We start from the raw sequence: 14,356 nt of genomic DNA, 5'->3' as shown, positions 1-14,356 counted from the left end.
GGAGGTGAGGCAAATAAGGGGAGAATTCCCCAAGGAGCCGGTTTCAACAACACAGGCCAAGGCATGAAGAAACCGACTGTAAGATGTCCAGATTATTGTACTTGGCCCAAATCCTCCAACATATGAATGCTCAGAAAGTGGGGAAAGGGGGACAGAGGGATTTTTACTGTCATGAGATTGTTTTTTTTTTTCCTTTAGAAAAAGTAGTTGATTGTTTTTTTAGAGACCCTGGATTTTAGAGACAGATATTGAAATACTTATTGATGAAGTGACATATAATCTAGCGGGGAGGAGAAACAGGGACAAAGTAAGAAGGGCCAGGATTTTGGTGATGAGTACATGGGGATTTGTTATCCAGTTCTCTCTGCTTTTGGGTAGGTTTGAAATTGTACATAATAAACACTTTTTTAAAAGTGGTAGAGATGATGTATGATCTTTATTCTCTTGGACTTCAAGGCCAAAGGTGAAAAGGGTTAGTCCTTCCTCCTCAGGGGCTGAGGAAAATTTCAGGAGCCCAAGACACCTCCCCCCGCCCCTCCTCTCCAGCTCAGGGCAGCATCCAATTTGAAACCATTTCCTTCCAGCCATCACCACAGAGGGGACCAAAGAGTGACCAGGAGGGGGAGCCAAAGCCCACGTAGGTGAATCAATTGCCTGCAAATCAATGGAACACTCTAGATCTTAGCCAACAGCAGTCCTAGCCCAGGGTCTCAAGGCAGAACCAAAGAACCTTTGTATGCAAGCCAGCTGCCTCCCAGCGAGACTTCCCAGCTCCCCGCTCCCTCCCCATAAACCTGTGTCTGGCACCCCCAAACTACCACAGGATTTCTTCCTGGGATTAGGTTCACATGGAAAGATTTCACACATTCCAAGTGAAGGCCTCTAGTTAAGGTTTCTTTGTCCTACAGAGCGATGCATGCTTTGTGTTCACAGTGATTCAGTTTCACTCATCCCTGTGACATTCTCAAACCTTTAAAATGTTCAGGAAGAACTCCATCTCCCTCCTCAGTCGCACTGTACAGCTAGTCTGTCCCAGCTGTCTACCTTTCCTGACATTCCTATTAACACCTGGCCAAGGAGGGAGCTGGGAGGATACCCGTAGTGCAAGGCAGATTGCAGCCAAGAGCTTAAATAGAGGCACAGAATAGAAGGCTAGCAAAGCAAGACATCTCAGGCCCGTAGCTCAATACTGGGCTTGCCAGGTACATCTCTGTAAGCAGAGAACCACAATTAAGCCAAGAGAGACCATGCCCAGCCTCTATCACCCCCTGGAAGATGGGGTAAGGAGAATCTCAACTCAGGTGAGATAAGAAGGCAACAATGAGCCCTTAGTTCCTACCTGGTCTAATGAAAATTATATAGTTGGGAGAGACGTCTGAGTGAACTGCTTGGAGTGGCCCCGGTAGTCGGATTTTTAGAAGTGGGGTTGGATCTCTAATATTTCATGGAAAACAGAGAGTCATCAGTGTGGTGCTTACACAGAAGGAAGACCCTGCAACCAGGGAGCTCATCTCCACAGCCTCTGGAGGCTTGGGCTGCTGCAAATCCTTTTGGTTACCAGAGCTCTCTGCAGCCAGAGTATTTTTTAGGTCTTTAAGACCAGGTGCAGGTTAATTGATCATACCCACTCGGTACCAGAGACTAGCCTTAGGAATCGTGATGATGGTGATGGGCACAGCAATATAAAAATGTGGCCAGGATTACACCTGAGCCTCAGGATTACACCTGAGCCTCAATAGTTGGGCAGTTTCACTAAAGTCTACCAAGGTCTTTAGACCCAAAACTTGGGCTATCAAAATACTCTTAATACTGGCTTTAAAAATTACGACAGCCTTCCTAATAGTCAGTGTATGAGCAAGAAGCTAGGCTTATTTATTCTGTCTTTAGGTTCTTCCTGGGGAGAGAGGGACAGGCAGACTGCTTATTAAGCTGTCTTATCGGGTCCATAGGTCCAGAGTGGATATATACTCAGTATATGACATACAAAATAATCGTTCTGTTTCAAGTTCTGTCATAATTAGGCGAGTGGCACTAAGTGGTAGTGATGAATGTAGACTCATGCTGTCTGTCCAGGAGCCCACAGTTACCTGAGCAATGACCTCAGGGTCCATGGGCCGATGGTTATTGAAGCTTTTTGACCTTCCTGCTGTGGCAGTCTTCCGGATCTGTGGACTGTCCAGCCGATTCTTCAGGGATGAGTGGCGGCTGATGGAGTTGAGGCTCCCGTGCCCACTGATGGAACACTTATCTGGCCCTTCCTTGGGGAGACTCTGGCTCATGATGGGCTGGGAGGATGGGCGGCAGCTAGCCCCCACCCCTGGGGAGGAGGAGTCAGTCAGGGAACTGCTCAGCCCATGGCTGTCACTCCGAAAAGTTTTCCGGATGCTCCCAGATTCTGGACGCTTCCTTTGCCTTCAATCACAAACAGAAAGGGCAGTGTGATCAGGGAGCCCTGGCTCCAAGGAAGCTAGGACAAGTGGGAGGGGGCAGATGTTGGCCCCCAGGGACTTCGGAAGGAGAGGGACACGAACACATTCTGTCCTCAGCTTCGTCTTCTCTTGCATTCTCCATGTCTTCATTCCCTTGCCACCCCCAAGCTGGGCAAAGGAGAAATGGATACTTACTTGGTGGTCACGGGCTTTGTGTTGTCAAGATGTAAGTTGCTGTCAGAAAAAATGTCTGATTAAGCAAAAGTTTCTAATGGGAAAGAGATTCATGGAAAGGCCCCTTCTGTGACCTGCCATGAACAGAAACCTAAGGCCCCAGGTAGGAGAAGAAGTCTCACCATCACCAAAGAGGTCGGGAATTGTTGGTAAGAGGATAGTTAACTTTTCTAAATTTTAGCATGTCTCTTTTTCCAAAAAGTCTGTAACTGTTTTGGGCTCTGGCCAGAGGCTGTTGTTGCTTATTCTGTAGGCATGGAACAGAATAGTTTTCAAGAGGCAGCAATACTGCAGAGTTAGGGCCCAGTTTGTGCACTTTCTTAGTGTGGAAATACATGACTCTCAAGTCACCGAGCACTGGGCTGAACCCTGGATCTGGGCGAATTTGTTTCAGACCACTTAGGGCTCTCAAACAAAATGGCTTGGCAGAATCCTAGTGTTGCCTGCGGCTGGATAATTTCATTTTGTCTTGGAATCAGATCTGAAAAGGTCTAATCTAAGAGGCAATGAAACTTCTGATTTGGATGGCCGCTGAACAGCTCTGATCTTGAATCTAAGAGACATGGGGGCCTAGGCAGGAGTTGAGGTGGAAGGAGGGAAGGGGTCATACTCTGAAGATAAGGAGCTGGTCTGTGAGGTGGGGACAGTGCTCTAAGTCAGTCCTAGTCCTGTTCACTGCTGAGGTCTTCCTCATCTTTCTGCCTGCAGCACCTGGCCCAGGACCTGGCATGTATCAGCCACTCCGTGAATCTGTCCACTTGGCAGTTTTAGGCTTGTGAGTCAGCCGTTCTCGAGTGGAAAAAGGATGTTCTCCGAGTCTTCTAAAGCCCTGCTGAAATGACCCCCCTCTCTGCAAGGATTTCCCTGGCACCACTAACTCCAGCTGCACTGGCACCACTGCAGCACTAACTCCAGTTGCAGGAAGAATGGACCCCTCCCTCCTCTGTACCTTCAGAGCACCTGATGCTACCTTTCAGTTACCTGTCCATAGGGTCTTTACCTTGCCAGACTGTGAGCTCTGAGATCAGGGACCTTGTCTTTTTTATCTCTGAATAACCACCAGCAGTGCTTGGCACAACAGTAGCTACTTAATAAATGTGTAGAATTAAATGGAAGTGCCACACCCTAATAGCTCTTTGCTGTTTTCCTTTTTCCGCTTGAAGATGGCTGACTCACAGGCTAAAACTGCTGAGAAGGCAGATTTATGGGGTGGCTGTGGTGTGCCATGTCCCGGGCCAGGCCCTGGGGATGTAAAGAAAAGGAAGATACAGTTCCTGGGTTCAAGGAGCTCAATCTGTTGGGGGATCTGAGTGCAGCGTGAGTACCAAAAGGTACTCAAAGTGCCTTTGGAATACAGCATAAGGGCACCTCACTCAGCCTGGGGAACTCAGGGATGTCAAAAGGGCTTTCCCAAAGACCTAAGTCTTTGGGCTGAGTCTTGAAGGGAGAGGAGGAGGTGACCAGGTGAGGAGACATCAGGTGTGAGGGCCCAGGGGTGAGAGAGAACCTGAGCACTCAGGAAACTGAAGGAACTTCGGAGGAGGAGTGGTGTGGGGGACAGGAGGTAAGACTGAAAGGCCAACTCACTTCTAAGGGCCAGACATGCCCGGGGGCCGCCGCTCACCCACCCACCAGGTGATGAGGCTTGTCCTCCAAGAACCCCATCCCAAGACTCCTGACGCCAGCAAGCAAGGAGATCAAGGGAACCACCTTAACTTTCTACCAGATACTCTTTTTTTTTCTTTTTTTGTTTACCATTTCAGTTATTACTCTCTACAATTTCTATGCACAAATGGTATCAAATATATGATGGCTTAAAAATATGTACTTAACTAATTATCTAACTCTTCCTCCACCCACCCTGCCTTGGTTTTTGGGTTAAGTATAGGATTATGGCCTTTTGATTGTAGGGTTATAATTAACATAGAATTGTAAATAAGAAAAAAAATGTGATTAGCCCACAGTTCCTTGATATTGGCTTGCCCTCCCAGCAGGGCAGTGTGCTGAAGGGAAACAGAAACTCCTTAATTTTTTTTTAACTGGTCTGAATTAAATTATAACTACACTCAGTAAGTGATCTGAATAAATGACTTTACTAACTTGAGGGTGAAAGAGATGGAAAAGAGCCACGTGCCCCAACCACTCCCCCTGCTACCGTCTGGGTGGAAAAAAGCCAAGAGATCTGGGAAACCTGGTATAGTTTAAAAACAACAAGCATCCTTTATTCTCCTTCCAGTCTCAGTGTCCAGAGGCTATGGTTAACAGGTTTTCAAAGTGCAAATCATTTCATTCCTCAAAAGCCAGAGGGTAATAAAAACTGTACATCATCTCCAATCCATATTCATCAGGAGCGCCCTGGGGCTTGTCATCCTGCTGGCACGGGGCCAGGTTTCAGGGTCTGGCGGAAAGAGGTCTGTAGGCTTTGGGACTTGGTGTCTGGCCCCTTGAGATGAGATTAGTTCTCCAATAACCCGAATGCCTCTTGGGGAGGCGGCAGCACGCAGGCGTAGAATCCCTCTAGACAGCCAGATCGGGCGTGGGTGGAGTTAAAACCCCAGGATGTTGCTAACAGCCACAATGAAAGCTGGGGGTCAGAGGTAAGAGCCTGCTGAGCAGGAGTGGGGATCTGCAAAGGGACTAAGGGGGTAGAATAGTACACAGGGCCAAAGCAATAGGAACAAAATGGAAAATTATTTCTCCCGGTGTGAAAGGGCAGAAGAAAAGGGAGCTAGGTAGGGGTTAGCCAATGAATGAAGAGCTCAGGACAAAGCTTTCTTTAGGGACATTGTGGCCTCCTTTCCTCCACAGGAGTGAATGCAGGACAGGGGGAGGAACAGACACATGATATCTCAATAAACCCACCTGGTGTAACATCAGCCTAGTAGAAGCCACACACAGACTTTGAATCTTTGCACGAACACGGGTCAAGGAAGACAGACATCAAAGACTATTATTTGAGTATGGATTGGAAAAAAGAAGGCACCTCTGAGAAACAGTACAAAACCAGGTTGCATAAAGTGACCAAAGCTTTGGTCAAAGTTTTAGCTGTAAGACTGCCACAAAGGTCTGGGTGGACAGACACTGCGGGAACACATAGTAAAGCACCCTTCCACAGCACGAGGGCAGCTAGCTGGAGATGTGGGCCTGCCCCGAGGCTTGTAGCAGCATCCTCAGCCCTGTCCGCCTTGCAGCAGCAGTGACCACATGCAAACTGTTAGGCTGGGGGAGCTGGGAGCCCTACGTGCAGCACAGGAATGGAGATGGGGGGTTAGGCCAGAGGGTGAGGCTGGGTGTTGCAAGTCATTCAGGGGAGCAGAAAATGAAAAGCAGAGCTTACTTGTTGATGTTTGCAAGATAAATATCGGCTACATGACCCCCACTGGGACAGCTGGCCCCCGCTCTGGCTGTCACCTTTTCTTCAGGTGGCTCAGAAATGACCTCAATCTCAGACTTGGGGCTGGACCTCTCCACGACACCGTCCTCGCTGGGGGAGAAGGGGCAGGCAGGCAGGGAGGAGGGAAAACAACAACAACACAAAAAGCAGTGTTAAATCGGCAAGATGGCCCCCCGACACACACGCGACCCCACACAGCTCTGAGGCAGCAGCGACACCTGGCTGGGCTAGTTCTGTGAGCAGAGGCAAGGAAACCTAAGGGCCTTTGAAGGGTCGTTTAAATAAAAATAAATAATCCACTGAGTTCTGCGGGCTCCTCAGCTCCTCAGGAAAGCGTGGCAAGGGGACACCTGGATTCGAGGCATCTGCCTTCTACCCCATGCTGCTTCCTGGGGAGGCCGTGCTGGGGCGGCCTCCTGGAGAAGGAGGCGGCAAGTCCAGGTTGTGGTTTATCGGCTGAGGTCCTGAGCACTGCTGGGTAAGGACAGTCAACTGTGTGGTGGCTCTGGAGATGGCGGCGTCGTGGCAGGACACCGCCACACACTGTCGTAGCGCCTCTAGGCCCGCTCAGAGCATCCAAGCCGGTCCCAGGTCTCTCCACTGCTCTCCTGGCCCCTCTGGCTACTGATGACAAAGAAAGCCCCTTCTCCCCCACAATTCATCTTCTCTTGATCCTGTAGTGAAGTCATAATGCTAAATTTGGGAGGGTCCTGTCCACGCACAGATTGCCACCAGGTTTGCGATGCTATCAACAGAGGGAGGATTTCCCTGCAGAACGAGCCGGGAAGAGGCTGGGAGGGTGCAGACTCACTCAGGATATCAACCTTTAAAAAATAATATTAAGGGAAGGACTAAAAACACTGACAGCATCGTATCCAAGGGAGGGGAGCTGGGGACAGAGGCAGGGCAAAGGGACAGGGGGCAGGCTTGGGTGGGCCCACGGGACAACTGCTTCAAAGTGTGAGAATCAACCAACAGCCTATCAGATGAGATCTCTCTGGGACCAGTTCAGGTTTCCTTTGTTCCTTGACATCCTTTTCCCTCCTTCCCCCATCTTACCCCAAATCAACCTCATCTTGATTAAATGAACTAGGTCACTTCCATAAGACTGCTTAAGCCGGATTTCTCCTAGAAAACTAGTCATTTTAGTTTGCAAGTGGAAGAGTGGCTCAATGGCTCAACAGGTTGGGGTGAGCATAGTTGTCAAAAAAAAAAAAAAAAAAAAAAAAAGGGAGGCAAAAATGTTTTCCCAGCCTGATCTTTCGAGAAAAGAAATATAGGTGGTCAAATAAAAACCCCTTGTTATCACTCATCAGGTATAAATATGGATGAGTGCTGGCTGGCTGGCAGGTTTCTAAAATGACTGGATTAGGGGGTGATTTGCAGGGGGCACAGATAGTGGAGAGATTTAAAAAAATTCTCCACTGAGTGCAGGGAGTGGGGTGGGGGGGCTCTTCAAGGAACTGTGTGAGCCTCAGGACTGCACCGGACCCCCCAGGGGTTGGCCTCCCTCATAGTCCTATGGCTCCAGAAATGAAGTCTCACTTTCATAGAGCAGCTGGGAACCACCCGCAAAGATGCCATGGGCCCAACGTACGTGTCTTGGACCACGATGTACTGATGGGGGATGAGTCCGTCGATGCCATTGTGCCGGCCTTCCCACCAGTCGTCGGAAGCCCGCTGGTAAAGAAGCAGGGATGCTCCCTTCTTAAAGGACAGCTCTCGGGCTGTCCGGCCCACGTAGTCAAACTTGGCAATGGCCTCGATGGGCTCACATTCTGAGAAGGGTGGAAAAGAAGTAAACACACGTTCTTGGGACCTGCAGACTCAGGAAACTGGGTGGAAAAGCTGAATTAGCTGAACTTAACAGTGGTGGGAAGATAACTTAGAAAACGAAGCCATGGATGATCTATAAAGCAAGAAATTCCCATGCAGACTGTACCATTATCCTGAAAGCACTGGTATCATCTTTTACCTGCCTTTGCTCACACTGTTCCCTCTACCAGGAATCTTCTTCTCTCTTACCTGCCTGATGAAACACATCAAAACACAACTCAACATCCCCTGCTTTTTCTTTTTTTTTGAGACACAGTCTTACTCTGTCACTCAGGCTGGAGTGCAGTGGCTCGATCTTGGCTCACCGCAACCTCTGCCTCCCGAGTTTAAGTGATTCTCCTGCCTCAGCCTCCCGAGTAGCTGGGACTACAGACGTGTGCCACCACGCCCAGCTAATTTTTTGTATTATTAATAGAGATGGGTTTCACCATGTTAGCCAGGATGGCCTCGATCTCCTGACCTCGTGATCTGCCCGCCTCGGCCTCCCAAAGTGCTGGGATTACAGGCGTGAGCCACCGTGCCCAGCCACATCCCCTGCTTTCCACAGTAACTTCTTTTAAAGCTCTTTATGCTTTTGACATCTATCATCAAACTTGCCATACTATATTTTTAAGCATTATTTCTTTTCTGATTATATAATAATTCCAATAATTGTAGAAAATGTATCATACTGTATTCTAAATATTTTATGTTATCCATTCCCCGTAGTAAGTAGAATGTGAACTTTTTGTCACTATAAAGAGAAAATAACTTGCTCAATCAACTTTCCAAGGAGCAAAATATATGGAAATATATTTTGTGATCAATCTATGAAAAAAATGCACATGAAAGTAACCTGAAAAAGTAAAAGGGGTTTACAAATGCAATGTATCTTCATTTTTGTATGGGCTTCTGTCTCCTCATCTGTAACATGGAGATAATGATAGTGTCTTTTTCATGAAGTTGTTATGAAGGTCAATGAATTACAATTTGTAAAAGTGCTTAGAACAGTGTCCGGCCCACAGTAAGTGGTATGTGTGCATGACTTATTGTTATCATTATCTTCATCTGTGCTAGGCTGCGGTAGAGATCAAAGAGCAAAGAGAAGGCTCCCAGAAAGCTGGAACCTGAGATGAAAGTCAGCTATTCTGGGAAGTACAGAGAAAGGCTGCTTAAAAATAAGACCATGCCTAGATGGCCCTAGCTGGTGGGTCTGCTCCTGAACAGGAGGGGTTGGAGATTTCACTATAGGAGGCTGGTCAGAGAAGGCCTGTCTAAATATACCCATCTCAGTTCTCTATAGCCTCGGGAACGTTACTCGACCTCCCTGACCTGCATTTTCTCAACTGTAAAATAGCAGCCATATCAATTTCACTAGGGATTAAGGGATAACATACAGAAAGCCTCTAGCAGAGCTGGCCACGAGGTAGGCTCTAACCCACTACTAATTTTCCTAGTTTACCTACTCCCCTCCTCGAATGTAGCAAATGATCATATGGATCCTTACGACATCAGGATCTAAATAAGCAGTCCTATTTTTTTTTCTCCTTTAAAAGCTGGCCAAGAATTGCAGAATTCCCAGCAAGGCAGGAACAGGGAAAGCTCCACAGACTGTGCCATTTCATTCTTGTGCCCAGAAAATTCTGAGGCCCCTTGTCAGCTGCTGAGACTTCCAGAGCCCATGTGATCCAGAAATGGAGGTGTGGAGCTGTTGGAAGCAGGGGAAATGTGCTGGCTGGACAGACCCTCACAAAGCATGGGCACTGCTGAGGGGCCTGAGGATGACAGCTGAGCATTCCTCCCCTTGATGCACGCCCACCAGGCTGCTCGGCACTCGCATGTCTGTACTTTGAAAAGGGTCAGTTTTTCCAGTCGGTAGGTGTGAAAGCATGTGGTTTCTACATCCTCATTCCCACTCTCTCTGGCTTGCTTCTGTTGGGTTCAGGGCACTCAGCTCTGCTATTTCACACCCCAGGCTTACTGTTTCTTTTTTTTTTTTTTTTTGAGACAGGGTCTCACTGTCTCACCCAGGCTGGAATACTGTAGCACAATCATAGCCTGTTGCAGCCTTGAACTCCTGGGCTTAAGGGATCTTCCTACATCAGCCTCCCAAGTAGCTGGCACTACAGGGATGCTGCATACCACCATGCCAGACTATTTTTTTTTTTTTTAAGAGACAGGGTCTGGCTATGTTGCCCAGGCTGGTCTTGAATTCTTGAACTCAAGTGATCCTCCCTCCTGGGCCTTCCAGTGTTGGGATTACAGGCGTGAGCCACCACACCCAATTGCTTACTGTTTTTCAAATGAAATTTCCTTCACTTTGTTCTCCTGCTGTCTGGCAGGAGTCTAGGCTATAAGGTACCAACATCATGCTGCACTCAGGCCAGACAAGGAGCTGGGAGGTGGGGCAAGAAGGCTGAAGGGCTATGGAAGGCCTAGTTCTTCACCTCTGGTTTAATACAGAGCAATTCTATTTGAGAAGGTGGGCTATCTCTCCAAGGAAGGAAGAGAATGAAATTGAGACAGGGAGCTCACTGCCTGTCCTCAGGGGACCACTGGGCATACAGGTTCATTAGATGCACAGGATATATAATCACTTCCTTCTGCTTCACCCCTGGCATCCCCACTGACCAGGAAGCAGGGCCTCGTACCGTCATCACTCGTGTGGTGCTCTGCAGTCACATCCTGGGTTGAGTCTTCAACCGAGGTAGTCTCTCCATGAGGGCTATCACTGCAACAGAAGCAAGAGGGACCGGGACATTAACATTTGCTTATAAAATTCTCCTCTTCCCCTTCATACAGCCTCCCTGGCGCAAGGGCACTGAATCCATCTTACTCTCTCTATATTCTAACTACACACAATAGACAAATGCTTATAATGAAATACAAAGCTCTAGAGTTTTTCCAGTCTAGCTCCTGCTACAAAAACCACTTGAGACTACTTGGAACTTAGAATATCTCAAGACAAAGGGAAGCCCTTTCGAAGGTATAAGCTAAATTCTTTAGAAAATAGAGAACAACTCAACTCCTCAAGGGCTGATTCTCTACGTGAATTCATTCCTGGTTTTCAAGGGGGAAGCAGGGTGGAAGGGAAACACTGGGCTTCGGCATCAGATAAAACTGGATCCAAAAACCAGCTCTGATACTTGGTAGCTGTGTGATCCTGGGCAAGTTACTTAATCCCCTTAAGCCTCAGCTGCTTCATCTATAAACTGAAGATAATGATCTATATCCTCAGCTGTGTGAGGACTTAATAAAGTAATTTAGTAACAAGTTTGGCACAGAGCGGGTGCTTAATAAATAGTACTTGCTTCCCTTCTTTCTCATTTTGGTTGGTGCCTCTAGGTTGCTTTGTAGTTTAGACTGTGAACTGGTGAAAAAGTGGAAGGCGAGTCATAGGAGTGGGTGGGAAACAAAAGTAGGGGAGGAAGAATCTGCTGTGGGCTAGAGGACAGGAGTTTGCTATGGACTAGAGGGCAGTGGATAGAAGCTGGGTCAAGTTCTTGAAATAATTCATGAAATTTAAAATCATTCAGGGTAGGTCAGGCACAGTGGCTCACGCTTGTAATCCCACCACTTTGGGAGGATCATTTGAGTCTAGGAGTTTGGGACCAGTCTGGGCAACTTAGTGAGATCCTGTCTCTACAAAAAAAGAAGAAAAAAAAAAAGTCAGTGTGCATGCTGTGGTTCTAGCTACTCTGGAGGCTGAGGTGGGAGGATTGCTTGAGTCTGGGAGGTCGAGGCTGCAGTGAGCCATGATCGTGCCACTGCACTCTGGCCTGGGTGACAGAGCAAGATCTTGTCTTTAAAAAAAAAAAAAAAAAAAAATCCAGTGTAAGGAATCGAGAAAGGATAGGCAGGTTACTAGGAAAGTCATTTCTATTCCTGATCTCCTGGCTCGTGGACTTCAGAATTCATGAGGATGGGCACCAGGAAGTTCTTACTTCCTGAAAAGTACAGAAACTGTTCATTTCTAAAGTTCTTCCTCTGGTAGTAGGCAGTAACAGGTGAGGCTTTCCAGGCAGTTGTGTGAAAGCACCATCACCCATTCAGCCCGGCAGCCTGGCCGCACAGTTTCCACCTTGGAACCCTCCAGCCTCTTTCCCCATGAGATGGATCCTACACTCCTGGGAAGTTCCTCACAGACTGGGTGACCAGTTCAGAACTCGTCCTGTGTAGAGCAAGTCACTTCTAAGGAGGTTTCCCAGGCTCCAGAGAACATTCTAGAAGAATATAAATGGAGATTCCTCTTTGTCAAAAAATGTAGGCACAATTTCTCACTGTTTTCTAGGGCTAAAAACCATCTGATGAATCTGATGAATTTTGTGATGTTCTAGAAACCCGTGAGGTGCTAGGGGTGGCGGGGGAGAGGTTCAAAGGCAAACTTCCCTCAGGGCTTCAAGTTTATTTACATGGCCAGCCAGTAAGGCAATAGTTCTAAACTTCAGGGAGCCATGGAAGGCTTGTTAAAAAACACTGCCCCACCCTCAGAGTTTCTGTGTCCCTGGGTCTTCGTGGAGCCAAATAATGTGCATTTCTAACCAGTCCTTTGTGACACAGATGCTGTTGGTCCAGGGACCTCACTTGGAAAACCACTGCTTTATGAGAAAGGCAAGAGGATGCTTTCTGAGGTCTCTTCTAGCCCTAAAATCCTATGCTTCTCTCGAAACACACCTCATCCCCAGCCTTTGCCCTTGTGCACCCACCCAGGCCCAAAAATACCTGAGGTCTCAGGAGCAGCCCACCATGCCACCCAACAGGTAGTCCTAGAAAACTGGGTTCCAGTTTCAGGACCGGAAAGCGTGGTGAAATGGATTTGTCTCTCCTCTCCACAGCTGTGGGGAGGCCATGTGGCCTGGTGCTCTCCTTTCCGTGGCTGTTTGGGTCTCCTGACCATTCTCCATTCTCTTCTCAGTGCTCTATCTCCCCTTCTACCACCCTCACTCACCTCCTTCACCGCCTTAGCTCCCAGGGCTGGCACTTCTCTCACTTCCCAAAGAAGGGAGAGGAGAGGCCATGAACCTTCCAGGTGGGTGTGAATCCAGTGGTTTCACAGGTCCCTCTCAACCCAAGGTCGCCGACTCTTGTTCCTCAGGTGCTTCTGGCCTCCCACCCAGTCTGTGGTAGTAATATTCCCTGACTAATCCTGTGGTTTTTCCAGAGGCTGCTAATAAATGTTGAGTGCACAAGAAACAGGTGGGTAGGTTGGGAGAAGAACTTGGAGGAAACTAGAGGAAGGCACCCGCCTGTCTGTGCCCGTGAGCCACACCCCTCCAGGACTCTGTCCCACTGGGCTGGGACTCAGGGGCCAGGGCCAGGGCTGTAGGGATCTCTGTGCCCTGGGCACTGGAACACAGCCTGCAGTGGTTTGATGTTTGAGAAGTGAGGGCGGAGGTTCTGCCTGATTTTAGAAGGAAGGAAATGCTATTCTACAGCTTTCCACCACTCATGCAAGGGGAAAAACCAAAGCTCTAAGTCACATGCACAAGGACAGCTCCCTGGAGCTCATCATCCAGTAGGCTGAGACCTAAAGTGACCAACAACCTCCCCAGTCACCACCAACCATCTGTCGGTGACAAAAAGCTTTCTCTCCCAGCTGGCCAGCATAGGTTCCTCCAGCTTGGACCCAGACACTGAAATCTGCAGTACAGCAGAGAGGGATGAACCCAGGGATGTCACTGATATTACTATGTTCACAGAACACAAATGCCACGTTCTTCACTCTTTGGGCAAGAGGATGTTCTGTGGGGGTCAGGGAGAAGTGTGGCCCAATTGGCCTCTCATTAAGTAAACAACCTCCCCTGTCCTCCCCTACCTCAGTCGATAGCAATGGGGCTGGCCGAATTGGTTCCAGATGTTGAATTCAGACGGAATCCGATTTGGGCTGGCTTGTGCTTTCAGCTCAGGCTGAAACACTATTTAGGGGAAGAAGGGAGGGGGAGGAGGAGGGGGGAGGTAGGGACATTAGGGATTAAAAGAGAGAGGCAGTTGTCTTTGTGTTTAGTAAAAAAATGACACTGTAAATGGTACCATGGCAGGTGGCATGAGGTAACGGACTGTATCCTGTACTAAGAGATGAGATTGGGGTTAAATTCCCATCACTAGAGTGGCCTAAAATACTGTCACTGGGCTTTCTGGGTTGCAGCGACTTCATCCATAAAATGGAAACAGTGATTTGTTCTTTGTCTAACAGAGGGGTCTAGCAAAGATATATCCCAGGGATTCCTTTTAGATCTCTGTTCCGAAGCTAGGTCATGGAAAACCTGGCCCCACAGAATGGAATGCTGCTTCAGGGGAGGACCATCCCTAACCTGCCAAAAACAAGCTGACCCTTCTTTCTCTTCACAAATTTCTAAAATCATTCTGAAGTGCCAGCTTACCAAACTCAGTCAGGAATATATGCCTTTTATCTAAACTCTTCCCAATAAGAAGGCAATTCCCTGGGACCCAGGATGGTTTTTCTCACAATACAGAGCAGAGTAGA

General features: G+C 48.1%; 1 protein-coding gene across 7 annotated transcripts in view; it reads right to left on the bottom strand.

Moving 5' to 3' along the window:
* Positions 1-14,356, bottom strand: part of LOC105484840 (SLIT-ROBO Rho GTPase activating protein 2) — a 250,229-nt gene that overhangs the window by 3,398 nt on the left and 232,475 nt on the right. For 3 of the 7 annotated variants that reach the window (XM_011746880.3, XM_011746881.3, XM_071079222.1), the window contains exons 19-22: positions 10,524-10,603; positions 7,655-7,835; positions 6,001-6,147; positions 2,088-2,412 (exon numbers count right to left, since the gene is read on the bottom strand). In XM_011746880.3, the coding sequence (XP_011745182.1) occupies positions 2,088-2,412; positions 6,001-6,147; positions 7,655-7,835; positions 10,524-10,603 (733 nt within the window). Of the gene's footprint in view, positions 1-3; positions 1,435-2,087; positions 2,413-4,858; positions 5,248-6,000; positions 6,882-7,654; positions 7,836-10,523; positions 10,604-14,356 lie in introns of those variants that run through there. The other 4 variants (XM_024793798.2, XM_071079240.1, XM_071079235.1 and 1 more) reach the window with 3 other exon arrangements.

The sequence above is a fragment of the Macaca nemestrina genome, chromosome 1, assembly GCF_043159975.1.
Source record: "Macaca nemestrina isolate mMacNem1 chromosome 1, mMacNem.hap1, whole genome shotgun sequence".
Classification (NCBI taxonomy): Eukaryota; Metazoa; Chordata; class Mammalia; order Primates; family Cercopithecidae; genus Macaca; species Macaca nemestrina.
Note: the sequence above shows the minus strand (reverse complement) of the source record. Positions and strands in the feature narration are given on the sequence as shown.